General features: G+C 42.5%; 1 protein-coding gene across 1 annotated transcript in view; it reads left to right on the top strand.

Annotated features, from left to right (window-relative positions):
* Positions 1-12,557: 12,557 nt before the first annotated feature.
* EPAS1 (endothelial PAS domain protein 1) overlaps positions 12,558-25,578 on the top strand; it is a gene marked incomplete at both ends in the record, with an annotated part of 39,578 nt that continues 26,557 nt past the window's right edge. The window contains 2 exons of the mRNA XM_081998592.1: positions 12,558-12,616; positions 17,698-17,888. Of these exons, the coding sequence (XP_081854718.1) occupies positions 12,558-12,616; positions 17,698-17,888 (250 nt within the window). The remainder of the gene's footprint in view (positions 12,617-17,697; positions 17,889-25,578) is intronic.

Here is a 25,578-nt window from a genome sequence, read left to right as displayed (position 1 = left end):
TGTGTAATGTAGGAGAAAATATTACACGTACGAACTTTCTAAAGTACTTTTATTTGACAAAACCCTTTTGTGTTAATCTTGTGACATAGGTCTGTATTGAAGTGCTTTACTATTGTGGCTGAATATTGTTGCTATAAAAATATAATGTTATAATACTTTGAGCTTTGCTTCTGTATTATGTTCATTCTGTGTGTCATGCTTTATTGCCTCGTCAGCTTCAAAGTGTTTAGAAAAAAAAAGTGTGCTATTAAAAATGTGTTTATAGCAGAACAGATAATTGCGTTCTTATTTTGCAATACTGTTCGAATAGGTGAAAGTTGCCTTCAAAGATGCATTTAGTGGCATAATAATTATACATCAATATAATGGTGTAATAATAATGCCATATTGGAAGAAAACCTAAATTTTAGTTTGCTGATATAAACCCAAATTTATGGCAATAACCTGAAACCATGGTGGCAGAGGTCTGCTTGCCGGTGTGCAGTAGCAGCTGTACTCTGGCTTTTAGCAGGCAGGCAGGATGTGATGCACAAACTGATTATTTTCATGGCATGTTAAACACAACTTCAGTGCAGTAAAACTTTGATGAGTAACATGAAAGCTATATCACCATAGCTGGATAGCAAAGCAGTCTGATATGTTGGTACCGTGTTTACATACTGGTTAACAAAAACGTCAGACGAACACAATGAAGTCGCAAAACTGATGCTCATTTAGAGACAAAGGCCAGGGTGTGAACTCCAACCTATGAGCAGACATAGGAGCAGCTCTGCTGTATATATTTGTCATCTGGTAGGTATGAATGGATGTTTGACAAAACAGTTTCCTTGCAGAAAATGGTCCCCTACTGCCTGATGACAGAGTAAAATAGAGGGGTAGACCACAAACCTTCTGAAAACAGCAGCATGAAACATTGAGAGCTTTAAGAAAATGGTGTCTCTGTTGAAACCTCAATGTAAAATACATAGAGATGCACTCTACCGCAGAATTAAACCCTGAGAATGGCTAGTCACAGACTAAGCTCTTGTTCGAACTTCCCATTCGCCTTCAGGAAGGAGGCTGCAAGCGCTCAACACCTCCTGGCCGGCGATGTGAGTGTTGGAAGCAAGCTAGAAAATTAGCCGGTTTAGGTAGTTTAGGTGAGCAGTCAGATGTGATGTGATGTAAGACCTGAGCTGTTTGGACAGGCAGCTGTGAAAAGAAGTTTATTCTGGCCGACAGTGGAAAAGGCTTTTCAGTAGCTGAAATGGTCTCTGCTTCAAGGGAGAGCTGTCCTCGTTAGGAGAGCTGGGAGTGATCTTGAATGTGCAAGTGTTAGCATGGGGCTCACTGAGCAAATAGTCATGGGAGCTTAGCATGGGTGAGGATGGTGCAAGGTGGTGGGCAGCAGCATGGGGAAAAATAGTTGAGCAAACAGAAAATAGACCCTGATGTAAGGTTTATTCTAGGTTTTGGGTTGGTTTTTTTTTTTGAGGACTGAGTTGTATCTGCACAGCTGTAGTCATATATGTTTATATGAAGGTACTGCTTAATAGAAGGTGTATTTTTATCCTTTCTATAAAGTTTTTATGCAGTAACCTTTCTTTATAGTATCCTTGTGAGTCTGAGAAGTCGCTGCTTCCTTAAGACCATTTCCGATCTACTAGGTCTTGATACATCAGGCTGATGGGCAGGCTGGACCCTTCTGTTCTTAGAAGTGTTTTTCATGCAGTTAAACAGAATTAATCTTTGTCCTTCTGACTGTTCTCAAAGCTTGGTTAATTAAGATGATCAGTGCTTGCATAACTGGGACTTAACAGAGTCCAGATCTTCCTGTATTTCAGCCACACTTGCACCTTTTACCCTGTGTGAAGCAAGCAAGAAAAGTTCTCCACTTCTCTCTTTATCTAATTCTAGGTCTGAACTTGGAAATATTTTCCATGCTCTTGAAGTCTTTCTACACCCGTGGGATTTTTTTTTTTTTGGTTGTCTGCTTTCCCTTTCCTCTCCCTAAATCTGCTGACGGCACTCCCAAATCTTTCTCCCGTTTTCTGAATTGTGTTATCTACTTCCTCCAGAGATGGTTTGATAAAAATCTGGTTTCCAGTTCTTCCATGCTTCAGGCCTCTGTGTGGTAGAGAACATTATTTAATGAAGCTCTGTTAGTGGCCCTTCTTGCTTTCCTTAAAGTGGTATCCATTTCAAATGCTCCTCAGTAATTTTATTATTTTTTCTATAACAAAACAGAATTGTATTGAGACATTGGGAGTTCTGTATCATAGACTAGCTTGACATTCATTCCTTCTAGGACTATGGAATTATGTGAAACTTTCATTGTTTTTTTGTAACAGACTTGTAGAAAGAGTTACTTTTTCCATGTAGATGCCTTGTTCTGTTTAAGCTTCCCCCAAAACTGTTGTTTGTACCTACTTTCTTTTTTAAATCTTTATTCTTCTCTCTTGGTAACGAGGTAACAGAGCTGATGTGGAAATTTGGCTGTTCCCTCCCATGCCAATCAGTCACTGCCTGCTAGTAGCTGGTCTGGTGTAAGGAGTGTGACATGGCCCAGAAGAATCTTAGAGCAAAGTATTTCCTGTTTATTGGCACTGACACAAGACAAGAAAACACAAAATAAAACTTACTTTGAAGAGCTGTGTTCTGATCCCCCATCCATGCAAGTCAGGATAACTCCATCTAAGTTAAGGTCATGAGGTGAGAATTAGTCCCAGGAACAGGTGTGATGTGACGCCCCCGAGGAGGACTTGGGGACAGGAGACTTTGCACTGTAGTGTTGCAGACTAGTCCTTCATCCTCGACTCTGTTATGTCCCCACTGTGTCCTCTTCCTTTGTACTGCAAGTACAGGGTTTCTCTCCATTTCTCTTGTTTGGGTCCCAAGCATATTGAATAGATGCTATATTCTTCCTGCAGGTTTGGTGTGGATTCTAATCAAACCCCATACATCATTTGAGTAAAACATGCACGTTGAGGGCTTTTTGAATTGCTGTAATGTAACAACTGGGCAGAATGAAGGACAAAAATCAATGAAATATTCAGTCCCATTAAAGACATGAAAAACACAGCCTAATTTTCTGCATGTGTACTAAACTAGTCATCTGCCTTACCCACGTCAGTAATTTTGCATGGGTTACAAGCAGAGTTTTCAGATTATTATTGAGATTATCACATTGTTCAGATGGAGTTTCAGATGGTTTTTGCTGTCCTTTACGTGCTTAGGTTCCCTGTGCGTATGGACGAGCGTCAGTACTGAATCCCTGCTCTGAGTTGGAGTCTGATGGGTCAGGCATGGGACATCCCACTCCCTACATCAAGGATGTTGTTCCCAGTCGTTTTGTTGCCATTTTGGTTTTAATGCTAAAATGTGGAAGTGAGGAGCTTAACCTTTCAAGGTGATAATTTCAATAGCTTCAGCTCCCAAAAACATGTGAAAGACATGTTTTAAGACTGGCTTTGCAACGCTGTTTTGAGTCAACCCTAAATCGGAGGGTATGGTCCATGGCATTCAGTCCTTCCCATGGAACCACTGGAGAGAGGTCACACAGCAGCAGGCTTTGCAGCCGCTGCCCGTAGCCACCCTTTGATTTTTACTGTCCAGAGCAACTCATCTGTAGAAATGTTCATGCCCAGCAAAGTTGTGTGATGGTGAGCACTAGTGAGCTGTGTAATTCTGAAGGCACCTAATTAACGACTTGCTGTGGCTGGTACATACCTAAGAAGAATAAATAGCATTTGCCAGAGTAGACACCAACGCTGTATTTTCTGTGAACTGGGAATGGGGATTGGGGGTGTTTGGGGCATGGAGGTATTTCTCCCCAAACCTCATAGCTTCTCTTGCTTGTTTCTGTCTGTCTTCTCCTCTCTGGCCAGACTCCAGTTTGTAATTCTGCATTCTTTCCTGCTCAGCCTGAAGTTTTGTCACGTTAAATGTTTGTTTTGAATTTGCACCTTGTTTCTGCCCAAAACATACCGGTGATGCGAGACCTATTGGGTAGGAGGTTTTTTAGAATATAAAAGAGAGACTGAAAGTCAAGTGGTATTGGTTTGGCACACCTATGTGCCCAAAATAACTTCAGACCTATAAAAATAGGCAGTAGGAAATTAATTCTTATGGAGGGAAAATAAAATCTGTGCAAATATTTGGACAGTGAACGTGACTGACCAGTAGAGCAACCTGCTAAATGTTACAGTGGGTTGGTTCTCCATCCCTGAAAGTTGCTTAAATTGTCTGGATCATTCTTTTAAATAAACGCTCAGATTCAAATTGTATTCATTCAAGTGAATCCTACAACCTCTGATCTACAGGTTAGACAAGTTGTTGGCATTCTTCTTCCTTTCTGGGTTGATGAGATTTGACACTGTCGTTCATCCTTCTCCCAGAGTTGTTAGTAAGCCAGAGCTTTGGGGAAACATGTCTTCATTCAGGATTTTAACAAAACATGCTATAATCATAGCGAATAAGATCCCTGCATCTGCAGACACACAGGCCTACGCCCCACCTTCACTCTGATTTGAAGCTTAATTGAAAATACAGCAGATCAGTGAACTTTCCTATTTCTTGTCACACTGTGGGTTGATTTTACTTACCATGCTTTTAGAAGGGTTTTACCCAGCTTTTGTTGGTTAAAGCCAAACAACCTCTTCTCAGCTCTGGTAAACATTTATTGGTCGATAATAAAGTTTTATTTAGTATTATTCGGGAAAATTGCTTATTTGATTCTTAGTCAATGATCTGAGATATTGGGTCCCTGGATCCCTATAAGTGGAGAAACTGGTTGAAATGTTTACCCATGTGGGTTTGTTCTTGCTGATGACAGTTTTTCTTTTACAATCCTTGAAGACGTTTTCCAATGTTTTTAAGTTTTCTTCAAAAGCCAAGTGGGAGGGTCAACAGAAATTGGTGGAAGTCCATTACCTGTATGAGGAAATTATAATAAGAATGGGGGGGAAAGTTGATATTAATGATTGTTACATACAATTGTTTTGTACACATTTTTTTTACAAATCAGGAATAAAATTACTAGGATGTACATGAAGCATATTCCTCTAAGGTTTGTTATTTTATAAACATACCATTGACAAAAAACTATGCTAAATCAAGTGTAAATCATATTTGTACAACTTGGATTGACTCCATTAGGCGAGCTATGCCTTGCTCTTTAATTGTTACTGTTGTTTTCCATACGCATTGCATTATAAAGGTTTCTTAGTCTTAAATGCATTTCACAGTAGCATATGCTGTTCCAGTAAGAGTTAACTATTTGTTCGTATTCTGTATGAAAGGACTTTTTCTTTTATTTTTTTTTTTCTATATCCCCTATGAAGGGCTAAAAATCTTTTAGAAGAAGTACTCTTGGCCATAGCAGCATGTTTTTTAGAAATGTAATCAACAATTTGAAAGAATACATTGACGTAAGAAGCAATGTTACCTTTTGGATTCGGCTTGTATCAACAAGGGTACGTGGTGCTCTCCCCGTGCCTGCCTCATCCCTCTTTTGTACTAGGGTTTGGAGTAGGGTTGTGGTACTGATTGTTTCTCAGCGTACCTCATCTTTGGCCTCTGTACCATCCCAGTCGTGTTTTCTGGTGACAAAATCATCAGTTTTGGCAGAGAGTGCAGCTTCTTTTCTTTTTTTTCCTTCTTTTTTTCCTTTCTGCTTCTCCTGAGGAAACATTCATTTTTGCAACAATCACACAGTTCAGTTATTTAATTTAGGAAATGAGAAGAAGAATAAAAACTACCTTTTTCAAGACCTGTAAGGAGGCACAAGATATGTTTACAAGACAGTGCTGGTAGTTATTGAGACTCTTGGCTCAAAATGGATGAGAGCACCCTCGCCCCTGCCGTGGGAAGTACCATCTGTTTCGTGTAGCTCTTGTGACCCCCTGTGCATGTACTGATACAGTTGCACGCATTTCAGCATGCGTATCTTAGGCTTTCTTGACAGAAATTTGGCTGCTATACAGGTAGAGTCAAAATAGTGAAATATTGATGAACCACACCCTGACAGATGCCAAGTTCTGATAGATCTCAAAGACCTGCCTGGTTGTGATGTGTTTCTTGTTAAGTAAGCTAACAATTGTGAACTATATCAAATTAAACAAAAAAGTCTAGTTTCTTTTCTGGAAGCACTGAGTTTTATCTACCTACCTTTGTCATAAACAGAATTTACTATAGTTCTCAGACTCCCACATCCTGTCCTCTTGTGGTGATGGGACTGTGATGGAGATGAGAATCAGGCCCAATATGTTTGCTTAACTTTAAGGAGAATAAAAGTTCAGGCAGGAATAATGCAAAATACTGGTATGTTAATTCATAGTTCTGAAGTAAAAACCAGAAAACACAAAGAAATGTGGCCTTGTGAATTTATTTGTATACACAGTGAATGCTTCCTAGCTTTGCTGCTTCCCGCTTGTCATCATCTTTTATTTTTGCCTACAGTAACCATCCTTTGATTGTAGAGACATAGAAGTTTGAGTTAGTAGGTAGTAGCAGGGAAGGAAATGATAATGCAAGAAACAGCAAAAGAGAAAGACGGCATCCAGTTACTCACTTTGTATCACAACACAGACTGCCCTTATATCGGTTCCCTTTGAAAGTTTGTGTTTAGTGAGTAATTATTCAGGATGATGCATCAGAAGAGCTAGCTGCCATTTCCTAACAGAACTGAACCTTAATTTTTAAAATATTTGAAATGCTGCAGTTGAGTGTGGGAAGGCCACGATTGTTTCCTCCTTGAGTCACCAGCATTTCGATGCCCCTTTGGCTTCTGCCGCAGCAGTGGGTGCCGAGAGGCAGGTCAGCAGCGAGAGGGCTCCTCGGGGCTCTGCCAGCAGCTGAAGGGGTGTGCTGCGAGGTGGACGGAGAAGGCACTGGTGCCCCCAGGTAATATCACTCCAGCCTCTGGGTTTAGCTGTAAATAGAGAGGAATTGCTTAACTTTGCTGAAGTGACTGCTGGTTTTCTGGCCAGGCAGCTGAAGTAACCCGACCCTTCTGTTCAATCCTTTTCCCTCGTAGGAAGAGGAGAACACAGTTTATGCCAGCTCAAGCTACTAATCTTTAATTTTTATCATCTTAAACTAGTGATAGATTTAAATACTAATGAGAGATCAAAATGACATCATGCAAATTTATCAGTGTTTCAGTTTACCCGATGACTTAATTAAGAGGAGATGGACAATTAAAGAGCTACTGTATAAAATAACAGCGCCCCTGAAAAGAAAGTGGGAACTAAGAACGAGCTGTGTCCCAGGATGTTTGTACAGACAAAACTCACACCCCAGAGGGCAAAAAATGTGGCCTGGCTCTCAGGATCTGCACTTGATCGTTGTTGCAGGAAGTGGAGGAAACTGTGTTACATGGAATGATCAAAATTTAGAACGTCTGTATTGTTACTTTCAAGAATTATTATTCCCTGCTTGCCAAAGAAATGGTTGTTTAATCTGTCTTTCTGGACATCCATCTTCCTACTGTGAATGGCTACAAGTCACCAAGAGACAGAGAGGGAGGAGAAACCATTAACTTCCATCATAACCGAGCGCACATTAACATGATTATGGTCCAAAAAGTAAAGAAGGGCTGGCATTATTTCATAAAGATTTTAGTGCAAGAGCTGTTTTCTTAACTTTATTATTAGAAGATTTGACGCTTTGGAAGGACAAGGCATGGCTTATTAGCAGGCAATGGCACGAAGTAATTTTAATGATCTTTTTGGGTGTTCTCTAAAGGAGAGAAAGTATTTTCATTTCTATTTGGTGTGTGCCACCACTGCAGTCTTCGGAGCATCCAACACAGACCCTGTGCTTCAAATGAAGTGGTTGAATTTCCTCTGTAGATGCTCTGCTGTCTTTATATACTGAACTTGAGAGTAAGGGTGCTGTAGAGGGCATCATCACAGAGCAGCCCAAAGCCTTAGGATAGGAGGAGGTCTTTTTGTGTTCCCAAGGCTGAGGGGTTCACCTGCTTGATCTTTGCTCCATTGGTAACCTTGCTGACTGTGATGGAGACAAGCCTTTGTAAGAGCGTGGCCTCCATGCTTTCAAAGACTGGCCTCCAGTCTTCGGCTGTCTGCTGATTTCAGAGACCCATTTCATTATGGATTGGCTTTACTGCTCCTTTTCTGTCTTGCAGCTGTGTTGTTTTTTTTTTTATTATTATTAATTCTAACTACAGTTTTAGTTGGTAGAATTAGCAAAAAAGAAAAATCACAGCTGAAATGCATTGTGGAAGGCTGTTCACTTATATAGCCATTATTTTAATCGTGGCAATATATTTAGTTTACGATCCCTATAAATGCTTACTATTATTTATTTACCAGCTGATACAGTTTTAAATTTTGATTACTTTACTCTGGAAATAAAGATGTCTAATTGAGAGCCTGGAGGCGCGTGAGAGAAGAAAGATGGTGGGAAAGGTGGATGCTTGCAGACCTCTTGCATGGCTCCATTTGGTGAAGATTTCTGTGTCTTTATGGCTTGCTGATCTCTTTTTCAGGGGTTGGAGAACCTACAACATCTTGAAGGGTGGGCTGTTTATTTTCCCTGTGTTGTTTTTATGTACTGAAATACTGTAGTGAAAATAGCTGGGTGGGGTGTAATGAATGTTTTCAAAGACCTTGCTTTGAAAGAGGCTTTTTTCCAGCCCTTGGTGGTCACCACCCATTTTCCTGTGCTGTGCGCACCTCTCTCATTGTTCCTACCCACAAAGGCCCCTTGTGTGAACCTGTCAGCAAATGTGCCAGTGCGATGATATAAAATGTTGTGGGGATATTGGTCCGAGCCTGCTGAAGCGCCAGGTTTTTCACCCGCAGACATCGGTGGGTATTGCCCAAGGCATAACACAGCGCTAGATCGTAAAACTTGGGATTTGTCAATAATTTTTGGTGTGACTCTCTCAACTGTTTACGGTTGAGTGGGTTTGAGGCTGAAGCGTAGGTACCCATACCGCTGATAGTAAAGTCATGTGATGGCAATGTTTGTCCTTTAGGCTTGAAATAAAGCTTAATTGAAAAAATTGTCCTCATTTACCTGCAGTTGCGCCATCTTCATAAATAATGCTGGTTGTGGTTTACTATGGGCTGGGATGTGGTCAGTACCTCATCTGAAACATGAAGCTTGAGTTTAACTTCTGAGGGCCGCGAATTGCACTTCGTTCACCTTTAGCTTTAACCCACTGGTGAAGAGATAAAGCACATCCTTTGGTATGTGTTTTTTAGAGTAGGTAAATAGTTGGGTTATCTGAAAACAGATCTTAGCAATACCTGCTGAAGCTTCTGAGCAACAATATGTATGGACCTCTAGATTAGCTGTCAAAATTGACTGATTACTACAAGTAATGCCACAAGATAAGGATCTGTAATGTCTCAAACACGAATCGTTGATAGAGATCTCAGGTTGTGCATTGTCATAACCTTATCCCCGCTGCTACAGTGCAATTCCAGCTCTAGCTGTGCTGCAGGGACTCTTGAATATGTTAAGTAGAAACTAGGGAGAAAAGCAGAGCGGTACATCTATCACCCAGAAAAAATTTGCTGATTTGAAAGCAAGTTCAGTTTTGGCCAACGTTAAAACAGTCCTTTCTGTAACATTGTTTAGTGGGTTTGGTGGTGGGCTTACTTAGTCTGCAGGTTATGTCTGAAGCTTGCCATATCTTGGCTGGTATCAGAGTTGATTGCCACAGGCAAGGAATCCATGATCTCGTATCTTGATGGAGCAGTACAGTGCAAAACCAGTCTCGGGACGGAAGACTAGGTTTAAATGACTTTGCGCTCCTCTGAGATTTAACCGTGTGCTGGGCTCCAAATTCCCTTATGATTTGAGAATTTCCTTATTATTTGAGAAGACAGAGGAGGTGTTTCACTGATCTAAGTTTGGGCTGCAGCAGCTTTACAAGGGTAATGCAGAGCTGTCCTGACCCTTTTTGTAACTGGCACTGGGGCTTGCTGAGTGTGCACTGACTTGGAGGAGGAAAGAGCTCTGCCTGAAAACTAAGCCACAAGAGTCTCTCTGCCATCTAGCCCTAATGCAGGGAATAGGTTGAAAAGGCAAAAGGGCAATACCTCTATCTGCTCTGACTGCTGATCAAAAAGCAGCCTGGCGTCTTCTCTGCATAGCATGGGCCTCGTGCGGTTCCTGTACCTTGCCCCAGCATCAACATGTTTGGCACATCCTCCGAGGTACCATGCTTATGCTGGTGTGGCAGCCACAGGACAGGCTGCACTCACAGCGCTGTAAAATAATCCAGGGCCAAATTAATGGCTGCTGAAATCCCAATACTTATCTTTCTGGTTCAAGGTACTCGTAAAACTAGAGGAAAAAATGGTAGAACATAAATCCTGTAGATGTTTTGCTTACTGTGATTAAATTTATCAGACTCTGGTGACATACTGTGAACCTAAATGCTTTAAAAAAATATAAGTGTTCGTGCAGCCTCAGCAAGGTTTTCAACATTGAACTCATGAAAATAAACAAAATACAAATCCAGAACAGCTTAATTATTAAGACTAAAGGTACCATCAGAGCTTCAGACATTGGAGAACCTAGCCTTACATGTGGTTTTACAGTTCATATGGAATTTATCCTGTCTGAAGAGCAGATGTGTTCCCTATTCAAGATGACATATTCCTGGCTGTGTTACTGTCAGCTGTGGTGGCCCAAGGGTGACATGGACTTAGTGAATCGTAAATATGCTCAAAGACACTGAAAATTTGGTATTCACGTAGACGTCATCTTTGGAGACTCTAATCGTGCTAGCCCAAGTCCCCTATCATTGCACCAAGCACCCTTTGACAAGGCCTAATGAGAATGGAAATGAGTTCCTCCCTCTTAACAGGAATTCTTCCCTTGTCGGTCCCTGAGACACTCGTATTTCTTATTTTCCGGACTCTCGTCTAGCCTTTGGTTTTAAACTTGGAGTAAAGAATTGCATCACATACTGATATGGCAGTAGGTGCCAAGCTTTACTGAACTAGCAGTGATTTGTTGTTTAGTGGGTATGTACAGAAACACAAGAAATCCCTCAATCAAACCAAGGAGTCGGTGGCGAGTTACTGTAAGTTAGGGCAGCTTTAAAGGAAGGGTGGAAGGTATTTCATTTCCTTATTTTTAGAATAGCCTTTTCTGTTAGTAACTTTTCTTGTTACCTTCGAACTCTCATTTCCTCTATTAATGAATTCCCCTTTCTGGTGTCGTTTGTTTTGTCTGTGTACTGGGTACTATATCCCAATGTGCAGCAACGCTGCTCTAGCACTTGCCCACCATGAGCAGTCCACATATTTTCAAGCCATTTTTTTCTTCTACTCTGTCCATGAATAACTCTGCATCCTTCCACTTCCTATTACTCTTGCTGGTGTGCTGGACCTGGGCATCTGGTGTCTTCTCAGACTTTGGAAATAATTATTTTCACTGGAAAGAGGTATAAGGAGGGATCTGTATGACACTGTGTATGGGTTTCATTCACAGCTTTCATAGTCTGGCCCCAGTTCCTGGTGAGCGAGTAAATTGCTGTTTGTAGCACTTTTTATTTACTGATGGTCACTTTTATTACTTTAATGGAGGGGGCTTTCAAAAGCACAGCATGCCATCCAGAATAAACTGCTTCTCAGGCAGAATGGTTACAAATACTTTTTAAAGGAATTTTAAGGCTAAGTAAGCATGACTGCTGGCTGTTTGGTGTCTGCGCAAGCACACCTCTGGGGCCCTCAAGCAGTATGGTTCTGAGACAGCTATGGGTGCCTCACAGTCAGTGAAACTCCTTTTCAGATATTGTCCTGGTTCAAATCATCTAGGGATTTGCCAAGCAGAAGGTAAAGCAAAATATAAACATACAGCAAAAAGTAGATTTGCTAGTTTGAAATAAATCTTTGTTATCATCTAAGATAGTACTGCCTATTAAAATATTTTAATTGGAAAATGTTTTTATGCTAAGCATCTGATTTTTTTTTTTATTTATCTATACTGTAAAATATTTTCATATCTATGCATCTTTAGAATGTATTTTTCTTGTTCTGCAAGTTAACATGTGAAGCTTTAACTCTAAAACACTTGAAATGAGCATTTACTATAGAAATTTCATGTGACAGCTTAATTAACTGTGGATTCTTGACCTTTAAAGTGCTGGAGCTAGAAGCATTTAATAACCAGTCATTGGATATAAAGTGATATGCTTGTTGTTTTACTAGCTTGCATACATGGCAGTTTGAAGCAAAGTCCAAGGGTCACCAAAATCTTGAAGTAAACTCAAGCGAGTCAATCTGAACTATGTATTTCAGAGCGTTGCACGAATGTGACACACAGCATGTATGTACGAGTGAAGGCTACCAGGTTACATGCAAGATACTTTTATGCAAGGTGCGGATTACGATTTCTCTAAAAGCTTCTGTGATGTGGACCTGCAAGGTGGGAGCGTAGTTCAGTGCAATTACTGTGCTGTCTTAGACAAGCAAGTGTGTGTGTGCACAACCAAAGTATCGACCCACATGGACTTCTTGTGAGCAGCGAAGCCCTGAGCAGAAGATTGCTATCTTGGCAAGTCCCCTCTGCCAGCTGAAAGGAGGCCACCGATGTCCTTGACAGAAGGGAGGATCGCTGAAGCTGACCGCCTGGCACCATCATCAGCAGAGTGGGTACCAAAGGCTTTGAGGGGGTAACTACATGCCAGAAGGGCCAGGGAGATGTATGGGTGGAGGTGGTGGGCAGGGATTACTGGTCGAGATGAAGTAGTGGTAGGACTGAGACTGCAGAAGAGGGAGAATGGTCACAGTCAATAGAAACGGTACCGACGTGTCAGGTCAGTCCCTCTCTGCTGAGCTGAGGAGGGTTGCGTGGGTGCCTAACCCACCCTTCAGCCCAGCGAGTGACTCCACGCGCCTGCGCGTAAGCTCCCGTGTCGGGGCTGGCCTGTTTGCCCCAGTGTTTGTGGGGCTGATCCCTGCTGTGCCTGGGATGCCAGTACCTCTGTGGGTGCCCGGGCAGGGCAGCAGCAGCAGGGCAGCCCCCGCCCCGGGCTGGCTGCCCCAGCATTTCTCCCAGCTGCCAGAGTCCGGAGCTGCTGCAGCGGTGGGCACCGGGAAGACGGTCCTTAAGCCGACGTGATAGTTCTGCAAGGTTATTTAAGCTGGAACGGTTACGTAGGGCTTCAGGTTTTGCCAATAAGGCGCCATGCCTGGAGAGTCCAGTCCCACAGTGAGAGAGGCTTTGGAAAGCCAGATTGTGATCTTCACCCCGGGTGTGCAAGACCTTCGTCTGCAGGCATTCCCGCCGATTTCACCGCAGCTGTGTCGCAAGGGGCTGTCAGAGATGAGCCAAGGGGATAGGAATCTGGCTCCCGGGACCCGTGCAGGGCATTCCTACACCCCTTCAGATGCTTCTGGGTGGTGGGATCGTGTGCTGTTCCTGCGCGTGGGTGTACCCTTGTTGTTTGGGTTATTGGGGGAAGCACGGAGAACTTTCGCTCCTGAAAATTCGGGAGCTTCACCTGAGAGGGCAAATACTTGCTAGTTGTTTGTCATCTTTGCTCACACGCGCCGGCCCGTAAATTCTATTTTCAGAGTGCAAATTAAACACGCCAGGAGGGAGTGGGAAATCGTGTAAACAGCCATCCTGGGGGTACAGTACCGTGCTTGTGTCCTGTGGCGGGGAGCTGCCTGTGCCGCCTTAACTCTTCCGTTACCTATGGCTTGCGTGTGCGTACGCGCTGCGACCCCGGAGCATCCTCCAGCAGCCCTGGGAGAGCCCTTGCTGGGAAGCGGCGCCGTCCTTTCCCTTCTACTCAAGCCTCCTGAGCACCCTCTGGGTAGCAGAGCCCTGGGTGGAATCCCCGGGCCCATTCCTGAGCTTGGCCACCCTATTTGCAGCAGAGGTGTGCGCGTTTCCGTTCCTTTCTTGTCGTTTGATCGGGAACGGTCATGCTGCGATTGCAACGCGAGGGGGGTGCGTGGCCGAGCGGGGCGTTATCCTGCCGGATCCCGGGACTCCTGAAGGAACGAGCGCCGGGGAGCTCCCGGGAGGCTCCCCTGCAGCACCTCGGGCCTTTCCGCTCTGCACGGTGGGTTGATTTGTGGTGGCTTCCTCCCCTCTCTCCCCTCTGCGTTTTTAAAAATCTGACATGGGTTTGGGCCAGCGAGGTTTCTGCTTCTGCTTGCGTCGCTTTCTCCAAGCAGTGACGCACAAGCGTGCTCTTTTTTTGCCACATAAGTGGGTGGTTTATGTGCTGGGAGGGAATGATTCATAAATTAGTTAGAGCCTGGGCCTTTTCTCCATTGCCCTTATGATGTGTGAAGAGGGTTTGGTGTCGGCCTTTCTTCCTGGCCTTCAAACGGGCAGGTTGCTGCGTACTTACGTTTTCACTCTCCAGCTGTGGGCAGTCCAGCCTCGCCCGGGGTGAAGCGCTAAGCCCGTGCATAAAATGGGGGTAGCTGCAGAGAGAGTTAATGGTCCGCCACCTGCAAACGAAGACCATGAAAATACCGCTTTTTGCAGAATTCTGTCTCTCGACTGCAATTTTCGGAGGCTTTTGCAGCCAGGAGAGTCGGCGCGGAATGGCCGTCTTTGGCAGGGGTGTCCCTGGGAGGGACAGCAAGCAAGCGTAGATGTCGGTCTGCGGCGGTGGGGAAGCCGCGGGGGGCGCGGGGGTGTTTTGGGTCTGGGTGTGCTTGTGCTGGGCTGGCTACAACAGCGACGCGCCCTCAGGGTGTGCTGCGTTAAGGAAGATGGGGAGGAAAATTGAGGTGCAGGAAGTTCCGGGGGGTTGGGGAATGCTTAACAAGCAAATTGTTTGTTTAAGATGATAATGGATGAGCAAGAAAGTCTTTTGAAAGCACCCAGGCAGGCTGATTCCTCCCCTTGTTGTGATGTGAGAAAGCTGTGGTGTGGCGTGTAATGAATGACGACGTCGCTCTGCAGAGAAACCGAGCACAACAGTCAGAAGCAGTGTTGAGGGAAAGCATCTGCAGCACAGAGAAAAAAAAAAAAAAATCATTCTCTGCTCATAGCATTAGTTATTAAAAACCTTGAGCAACCCATGGTTAATGAAACCAGCTTGTCTCATTAGCCACACTTCAAAATTATATTTAGAGGTTAGCAAAAATAAATATTTTTCTTTGTGGCCGGAGTGGCGTCATGAGAGACCCTGTCTTATACAACCCATTTTTACTGCATGAATTGCGACACGGCTTTGGCCTTGGTTCTCCAAAGTTTTGTAGTTAAACAAGGAGGGATTGGATCTTGTTTTGCCCAAGTTGGTTCTAAAGTGAAAATTGTGGGCTTTAGATTTAGAGCAGAGCTTGGAACATTTATGGTTCAAGTTAACATTTTCTAAGCTGCAATTGGAAATTCTCGCAAATACTGCTGCGTAGTTTTTGTTCTGTTTAGTTTTGTTTTGTTCCTACTCTTTTATTTCGCTGGTAGAATTAGAAACTGAGAAGATTTGCTCCCAGTCTGGCATCTTTATAGGCACAGTGTAGGTGTTTTTCTTTAGAGGGCAACACGTACTTCTGTGAAAGAAGCATCGGAATAAGTAGTTCACATGGCTCTCCTGTTCCCAGCACCTGCCCTGGGAGGACACGGGGCATTTTCTGTTGTACCTTCTCAGACAGCTGTACAAAGGGACTTTTTTTTTTATGTGGATGTAGTATGACTCTTACTTGGCAAGGTCAAAAGTAAGGAGTTTGTGTTGCCTCATGAACATCTGATCCTTTAGATTCAAACTTGGGTGGGTTGGTGTTCACTCCAGCACTGCCCCTGAAGTCATTATCTAAGTTGGATCCTGCCCTTATGTACTGAAACATGTGGGTCTCATCCCGTGCATACCTTCTGTAACAAATGCCATGTTTGAAAATATTCACCTTGGGCAAAATAATTGTGAAAGAGGTTTGCTGAGGGCTGATCACATCTTGAGAAGATACCGTAAGCATTTATGAGGCTCCTTGCCCTGTTAGCATACCCACTGGTGAACACCTATGTGATCCCTAAGCGTATGCCCAACTTCATGTGTTTTGCAGCACAAGGGCCCTACTGAGGTGTTGTGAGCACATCTCTCCTTTGGATGACAATGTTGGATGCCCAGCCTTGCCTGGGCCCCAGCAAACACCTTACTGTAACATTACTCTTGGCATTTAACATGCACCCTGGCTATTTTTCCTTCTTTCTAATTTACAAAGCCACCTGCAGTTTTCATGCTAGAAGATTTTGCAGGCAGTCTAGCTCTTCTGGAAATGGTTGTCTTTAGAATACATTACTATGTATTAATACTCTTTTTATATTTTATGCAGTTTTATATGAGACCAGCCATGATTGGAACAGTTTCTACAATTAAGTGATGTGATTAATATTTGTTTTCCTCATCATCTTCACACACGAGAATGTATTTATTGAAATATCCTGTTTTGATAGGATTTTTTTGTTGTTGATCAATTTTGAGTTTGTAGGCTCATTGTTTTATATTGATGTTGGCAAAAGGAGGTTATAAGATGCTTTATTTTGGCCTTGCAAATGGAGAGCTGCCACTTGTGATTCTAGAAATTAATGTGCAGCCACAACAGCAAAAACGGTGGGGCTGATCTTCTCCACACCCTCGTTGTGCTCATTCAGGCTGTGCTGATTGCACTGGTACAGTATTACAGGAGTCTGCCTGAAAAGAAATGTATTGTGTGTCGGTGTGACTAAGGTGCAAAACCTCAACTCGTGCAACTGAAGGAAACATGTAGTATCAGCAGGGCGACATGGGGTTGGCATAGCTGGTGGTTTTGAATGGATTCAGCTTCTGCATGTTCTGAGTAAGAATTGTGCTTTGTAAAAGAACCTTAGAGTTAGTGAAGTTCCCTCTTAAGCTGTCCTATCCCTGATCCATTATAAATATAGCCCTTGTGTTTCTCACATGTTAAATTTAGCTTTATGCCCCTCAGTGGCATAATTTTGCATACTTGCTTCTTAAAATGTCTTCCCCTTTGTTATTTCCTGCTTTTCTGTTTTCTGTGGAGTTTGAAGGAGGCTGGATCTATCTGTCATGTTTACTTAAGAAGGAATCTGTTTTCACAGACAATGGAGAAATGGTGATTTAATTAGAACAGCTTCTACGAAGGAGGGCTTTCTTGCATGTAACAGTATTTTCTTTCCCATTTTGTATCCTTCATGGTCAAGCAAAGGTGGCTTTCCAGAAGTAGCCTTGGGTTAAGAGCTGAAACAGTTGTATATACAAACACAGTTTTATACCCTATTATTACTTTTATTTTAATGGGGAGAACAGGCATTGCAAGTCATATCTACAACACGGCCACATGCCCTGTAATTGTTCCAGACTTAAAGTACATTGTCACCTCATCCCAGAGTATTTTTCAAGTGAATTAGTTTAGATTGAACAAACAAAATTGTTATTTTTAACATTTCCTGAATCTCAGGAATAATAGTTTGCTATTTCATTTCAAATCTGTCACCTAAGGCTGATCATGATCCTGTTACAGCCAACGGAGCTTCATGGGGTCCAAAGGCTGACTTCTGTAGAATTGTAGCCCTTTGCAGTTGTGGCAGTCCTCTCCTAATTCCCATTTTAAAAGGAGCAAATAGATATTAATGTCTGGTCAATTGATTTAAACCAGTTAACAGAATGGATTCATTGCTGAGAAGATTTACCCTTGTGAATCCCTCTTTCAAGTCACGAATTGCATTTCAAGAAATGCTCTTTCCTTTCTCTCCTTTACCTACTAGGAGCAGCTCAGAACGGAGGAAGGAGAAATCAAGAGATGCAGCGAGATGCAGGAGAAGCAAAGAAACCGAAGTTTTCTACGAACTGGCACACGAGCTGCCGCTGCCCCACAACATCAGTTCCCACCTGGACAAGGCATCCATAATGCGCCTGGCAATCAGTTTCCTACGCACTCACAAGCTTCTGTCTTCAGGTAAAATCTGGCTAAAAGAAGTTGTCAGTGCTAGTTGATGGCAACTTGGTAAGATTCTGCATGTTCTTCTTTGAGTACTGGGTCCTAAAGTGAGAACAGGATGCAACTGCTTGTGTCATGAGAATACAACTAGATTTAAACATAGGTTGGTGGGGCTTTTTCCATCAGTATTATGTATATTCTAATTGGGATAGAAAAATCTGAGTGATTCTGATCATATAAGGTCTTCTTTACCAAAATAACAACTGGCGCAGTTTTGTGCCTCTGAAAGAACAACTTTCAAAACTCTTGAATGTGATTTATTAAGCTCAGTGAAAAGATTTTAACTTTTAAGAGTTTAATCAGAATTCAAACATACAACTTAAGCTGCCATGCTGAAACAAGTAAGTTTTGATTTGTCATGGCAAGCAGGTTTGTGCCAGTGTATTCAAAAGGCAACTGGGAAGTTCTGAAGGTCAAATACTTTGTTTGAAAGGACTAATTGTGCTATATGCCAGTAATGAGTAGTAGGTAGGTTGTTTATGACAAGGTGGACTAAGACAGCTAAAGCAAACAACTTTTAAATACTCAACATGAATGGATTCTATGTAATCAGAATCTTGCTCATGTTGGACTAGTAAGAAATATGAACCAGCATCATTTTCATAGCCTGTGAAAACCGATAACATTTAATGGTAGTCTTATTTTGCACCAGTATTTGAATAATCACTTTGGAAATCTGTGGTTTGAGTAGCCTGTGAGATCAGTGAAAACAGATGATGTTTCTGGGGGAACTCTCACACGGTGACCTATAAGTGTCTAGAATACGTTAAAAAAACAAGGCCTGCATTGCTTGTGAAACGTAAACCCAAAATTTCATCTTCATTAATGGCAAAACTCCCAATAAGGTCACAATTGCACTTCCTCTCCTTAGAAAAGTTGAGTCATACCGTAACAATTACTTTCATAGATGTTATTAGGAAGTATCTCATTTTGTGGAAGAGTATGCTTTGTTGTTGGCTAGTCTGAAAAATATGACGAATTTGATTCTGCTTCTCTGTGCTTTGTAATTTTTGTAGCTATTTTGGGTTCTGCTAGGACTATTGTATAAAATGTGGGTATTTTCATCTTAGCTTATAGAATGTGGATTTAACATTTACTTCTGTGAAAAGAAACATTTATTTGCCGAACAGTGTTTGCAAATCATCTCTGATTTCGTCATGTAATTGATACTTGAAGAAGTTGTGTAAATAGGTAAATGTTCTTAAACTTGTCAGACACCAAGCAAATTTGTAGTAACTTTCTCATAAAAACACAGCTTCAGCTTTTCAAATTTTTATATGGCATGAACAAGAGACTGGCACAGCATAGGAAAAGCAAAATTCTGAAGGGCTGTAACGGATAATACAGATAACACGTGTGTCTCTAAAACTTGACATGAAATAGTTTGATGCTGTCATCATCAGAAAAATGTATTTGCTTACCTGGGAACTGCTAAGTTTAAAGAGAAATTTCAAAAACATACACTTTTTTGGTGAGGAAAAAATCTACAGTGAAAACATTTATTTAGTGCTTCTGTGGTGTTAAGGCTTAGGCTCGTATAATTTGATAGTGATGACATTTATATATATGTATTTATATAATATTCATGCATACACATAGGTATATGATTTTTTCTGTGACAGTGTTTGAAAAACAATGTGATTCACGTAGCTGATCTACATTTTCTTGAAGTACCACCAGGACCCAGCAGTTGGAAAGGAATCTGGAAATGAAACGTTATGGTAGTGACAGGCTGTGATTCAATATTTCAGACTTTCTCTATCTTAGTTATTTGCTTAGCCTTAGATCTGATGCACTTCCCCAGTCTAAATATTGACTTGGAGTTAGTCCTCTCATTAAGATTTGTGGTGTTAGTCAAATGCAGATTTGTCCATTGCTGCATGTTTAGACACTGGAGATGTAGATGAAGGTTTTAAAATCTTTAGTGCTTCTATTCTGAGGAATTGAACTTAAGGTACTTTAAAGAGACTGATTGTCTGGAAGAGCTGGGTATTGTTTTCGGACAATAAGAATACACTGAAATGAAAGAACTCAAGCCGGAAAACCACTGTTTGCTTGTAAAGGCCTCGTCTGCTACTTATATTCTTCAGAGTATAGCTAACATTTAAATTAGCCAAGCTAAGCAAGAAGGCTGAAAATTTAAGCCTTGAATATTTGAAAGATAAAATTTATCAGGCATTGGAAGAAAGTGGCATCAGAGAGAGAACTTGCATTGTTGTTATCAGAATAACGGCTTCAGAGTAGTATTTCTTCTTTGCAATTGCCCAACAGTTTACGCTTGCTGAGACTCCTGAGATTCACAGGTGTAGAGTACTGCTCTGGCCGGAGGAAATCTCTGTCAGGTTGAGAACTGTTTCTTGTTCTCAGGAGACAAGGCTGTAAAATTGAATATAGACATTTCTGGCAGGTGAGCTTTGTTGAAAAAAATACCCCCCTGCCTTTCAGAACTGATTAACACCGTTGCTGTACAATAGCTGCTTAATACAGCTGATATTTGACAGGTGCTGTTCTTCTGATCTGTTTCTGTAAAAGCAGAATTCAAGTCTTTGGTGGGCTTCTGAATAACATCAGTCTTTATAAGGACACTGGCTTTCACTGGAAGGCTGTCCGATTTAATTCAAAGCGGTAGGTGTTCGATAAAGCTTTTGGCTCTCGGCTGAAGTTCGCTGCTCAATCACGTTTTGCCAAGCAAACGGACTTGGGGCTTGTGTGATGTCCGTCCACGTTCCATTCTCACTTTTACTCTAAACCCTTTCTTGAGCCGCAGGCAAAGCTGCCCCCTCTTCACACACGTGTTTAGCAGACTGGAATTTGGCCAGTAATTCCGCGTTGCGTTTGAGGAGCCCGATTGGAGTGACGGGGAGCACGGCGGGTACTGTGTCGTCTCTGACAGGTGAACTGGGAAACGGGGAGGTGGAGAACTGCGGTGTGCATGAGTAGCAAACGCCTGCCCCAGCCCGCAGACCCCCCCTTTGCTTTATGCTGTCTTCATGGAAATAGTTTTGATTATTTGGACTAGATGCTTAGTGTAAACTGGAGTTAAGTGGGAGTATTTGTTCTGTCATTAATTAGGATGTTAAAATAATATTTACTGCATTTATATATATACACATACACAATGTAACTAAAATAAGCTTGCAGTGCAGCTTGAAAAATGCTTCAAAGGTAGTAAAGAAAAAAGTACTGCTTGAGTAGCATTTTTGTTATTTCTTATTTATTCTCTCAAAAACTACTGGTACACCAGATTTTATTTTGGATTACTGTTTGTGGGCACGATTCTCAAACGCAAACACATCTCTTCGTTTCCCGGCAATTTTGCTGGGAGTGGAGAGAGCAAGGGCCTTCCCAGGGCTGCATCTGCATCTTTCTGCAAGCTGATGCTCCAGATGGGATTTCAGACATGGCTGTAGGCAACTTGCCAGCCTCAGTCCGCTGGCATTGAGTGTCTCATGCCCCTTCCTATTATTCCCTGACTCGGAATAGGGCTTTTCACTTGTGTAACTCGGGCTGTTTCACTAGCTGTGTCTGCATAATGATTATTTATCTGTCGGGAAGCCAAGCCCCAGGGAAATGTATGCCCACATTCTTCCAGCAGGTGAATGGCGGAGCCCACGAATCTGAGCCCTCATTGAGAGCTCTCCCGCTACGTGCCTCCGAAAATCCCAGCTTCTGGATTGCAGAGTGCACGTCTCCTGCAGGCGTTGCAGGGCCTGAGCTTGGCCCTTGTATCCTATCATAATAGGAAATAGCTGGTTGTATATCTCAGAGTTCAAAAGGGTAAAAAATACCAGGTTTTGCTTTATAAAAGTTGCTGCTTTACTTAGTAACACGTTTCCCTTTGATTTTCACAGTAGGCAATTCTGTGTGGGAATGTTGGAGAGGAAGCCTTTAACATTTAGAAATGCAGGCTGTTCGTCTGACGGCCTGATTGAGATTAGTATCACAGGAAGCAAACTGAAACAATAGCTTTATAATACTGTTTCCATGTTGTGCACAGAACAGTACATGGTATAACTGGAATGCTAAGTAGAAATACCATTTAATTACGATCGTCTTAAATATTTTGCAAGATGCCTCCTAATTCTGTTGGCATAATACATTTTTGCCATTGTCACATTCAGATGTTTGGGATAAATTTAGAACTGATCTTTGTTCAAGTAAAGGTTTTGATCCCATAAAGTTGCTGCTGAAAATAGACTGTTTGATGCTTATTGGTAGTGGAGCTTTTGAATTTGGGATCTTACGCCCTTCAGTATAGTCAGAAAAATTGATAGCAGTACTCGTCCCCTCTTACTGTCTAGTATAGCTAGTAAATTAGCCTAATGCTTTTGTGAGGGTTAATAGATGGCAAAAAGAGAAATAACTGTCTTTTGCTAAAGAATGGCTGTCTTGGTTAACAGCTGACATAGTGATAGTTGCTAAGGGTGCCTCAGATAATCTCTTTTTGTCTGAATATGAGGACGAGAATCCACTTTAGGAAGCCTGTATAGGCATTAGCATGCGGTGCCAATATTTTACATATTTATTTGGATCACGTTGATGCTAAAGGCATTACAGGAACCAGAACTCTTTGGTACCAGTGAGTTTCTGTGTGCCAGGACTACAGATTTTTTTAGTCAGGCTAATCAGGCAAACAGAATTTTATCAGCTTTCTTTAATCCCATCCCAATTGTGTGGTCACCCGGGTGTCTTTTCTGTGCAGAGATCCAGCAAAGGAAACTGGATGGGAGTTGCTCCTGTGCAGGCAGACAGCAGCAGAAATGGGGAGGGAACAGGGAAGCAGACGGGAGGCCACGAGGAAGCCAGTGTGAAGTTCTTTCAAGGGAGGGGGACAACAGAGCCGGAAAACCAGCAGGGAGCAGAAGGGAAAAAATAGCTTTTCGCTAGGCTTTTAAGGGAGAGGACAAACTGTAGGGAGAACTGATGTAGGCATTGTTTTTGAATGTCTGGACAAGCTGGATCTAATCTCAGACCATTGTGGCATAAAACAGTGCTTTAAAAATAGCACGGCCACTTGTTTGCTTTTATTAAATTGGGAAAATAGTTTTGTGCCAACCGTGCTGCTAGGAATGAGAGTGGAGCTGGGTGCTGAGTGCTTCAGCTGCTTGAAGTGATGTCCGTTTTCTGGGAAGGTGTACCAGAAGGTCCCATGGGGCTCAGGAAGCCTGGTTTGATGAGGTGCTGCATCCCCACCGGTCAACACTGATGGCTGCAGGTCTTGAAGCAGCTTCCTGGGAGCAGCATCTGAATGATTTGGCTAGGTACAAACTCTGCAATCAAAACAACACTAATGTAAGTGCTTTCTTCATCAAAGTTGCTTGTGCACTTGGAGATAAGAGCCCTTCCGGAAGCTTCAAGTTTAAGAGTGGCTTTTTCTTGATGTATCTAAATTGAAAGCTTTTATTGAACACATTGAAAATATCCCCTTGAACAGGATGTACTGCCCTGTCAAGGCAGAAAAAAAGAAAAAGGGGAAGAAAAAAAAAAAACACCAAAACCCAGTCACTTTCCTTTGATGCAAAACAAGAAACCAGGAAGAGACAAGTCTGTCTCAAAGCTGCTCTCTCTGATGCAGGATGGATCTGCTGTTAGATCTTCTGAAACTTTTGCCTACTGGCGTCAGGCAATTTTTACAACCCTCCTCTGGAGAGGCAGCTTTAGCCTGGTGTCTGTTATGCACAATATCCAAGCAACTTTCTGGTATCTGTAGGATCCAGAATTAGAGACAAAGCCGTATCGTCACCTCCACAGAATTTTCATGACCTCCAGTAAAAACCCTTTTTATCGCTCTACTTCTGAACTGACCACAAAGGTCGCTTTGAGTCAGATCAAAGGTGCTGAGAGGAGTATAGGCTGTTTTCTAGGAGATTGTTTATACCTGAGCAATTATTTCTTCTAAGGAGAGCCTGAATTTTGAGCCTTCAGACTCATTCCAAGAGGTTGGACTGAAGGAAATGAGCAAGCATCTACGGAAAAAGTGTTCTTAAACTTGGGAACAGTGCACATCCTGACAGTGGGAATTAATCAAAGCTTGTTTACAAGAGCTATTTTTAGCATAAAAGGTTATCATAAACACTGCAATAAGCATTTGCCATTACAGTTCAAAGTTTCTTGAACAAATTCTACCTTGGTGGTTTTTCAAAATCGAGCTGATTAAAAAATATCAAAATTTGAAGACGACTGCAACATGGACTGAAAAATACTGTATCAAAATTTGATGCAGACCAAGAAAATACTGCCTTGGGGCAATATGAACAGTGGATGACCCATCAAACTGGGACATGGGACAGGGCTGCTCTGTTCCTGGTTCTGCTGCAGCTCTGACAGTTAACCCAGGAAGGTTGCTGCACTTTTCTGTGGCACTCGGATGTGTTTCAAGATCTCTTGACCACTGCTAGACAGTGATTCTCCCTCCTTTGTAGGCTTCCCAGTGCTACATGAGCACAATCTTGGCTGTCATCCATTAATGTAACTATAACATGAACAATAATATTACAGTACTTCATTCTGCTGAATGTGCTACTAATTTATAGGCAAACTGGCATATTTGCAGCCCAGTCTCCCTGCTATACTATCATGGTGCCTGAGATACTTCCATTAGTAGAGATGGAAAAAGTTGCAGGAGAAAATAAGAAACGCATCCTTGTTTCAAAATTTAGTTAGCAGCTATTTTGAAAAGCAGTGCTGGAGACAAAACCTCTACCTAAAAATCAGGGTAAACTGAGTCCATGGTAACATTTCTTTAAGACGTGGAAAATTCTGGCAAGTCTACATGGGGTGCTGCTACCTGGATAAAGTGACCTCAAACCTACTAGAAACCAGGTTCAGCCCCCACCTCCTCATGCAAACCACCTATTTTCATTTGGTCCCAGCTTGCTCAAATGTTTTCCATCTGAAGCCAAAATTTCTTATGCTAAAGTGAAAGACAGTAGGGATTTCTGGGAGCAGCTTGCAGTAGCAATGGCTTTGTTTTTCTTCTGCAAAATAGATTCTCTCTAAAGGAAACTTTTTTTTTTCCTAGCAGCAATAACTGAATCGCTTCTGGTGTATCAGTCTCCTGATGTGTGTATATCCTCTGTGTCTTAGTAGCTAGTGATTTTCACAGGAGAAAGGGAGCAAGCTGTAATGCTGTAACTGCTGCCGTATGAGGGACTGTTATTTATTATTTATATTACTCTAATTATGCCAAGTTACCTGATACACGGCATACTAGGGCCGCCGCAGCGATGCCCAGCATATTTCTTTGCTGCAGACTAAGGATTTTCAGGTAGCTAATATGCTTCAGGGGCTTAGCACAGATGACACCTCCTGGGACTGTGTGTTTGCAACCACCATAAAGAACCTGGCCACAGCAGCACCTTTGGGGCAGCCCCCAATGCCTGGCCTTCCCTGGGCAGGCTGCCAGGGATGCCCGTGGGGGACAGGTAAGGAAGAGATGGTGGCAGCTACACGGTGGCCTCTGGAGGTACTTGTCACCTGCCTGATGGTGCCCACGGTTTCCTCACTCCGTCTCTGAAACATGAGCATGCCCCATTAAGAGCTACAAGAAACCTGCATCTGCCAGCTCCCCTTGCCTGCTGCGGCCGGGGCTGCTAAGGGGGAAGGCAGGGGTGCGGTGGGGTTTACTGAGTTATCAGGGGAGCTGGAG

This window comes from Phaethon aethereus, assembly GCF_964289735.1.
Source record: "Phaethon aethereus genome assembly, chromosome: 3".
Classification (NCBI taxonomy): Eukaryota; Metazoa; Chordata; class Aves; order Phaethontiformes; family Phaethontidae; genus Phaethon; species Phaethon aethereus.
Note: the sequence above shows the minus strand (reverse complement) of the source record. Positions and strands in the feature narration are given on the sequence as shown.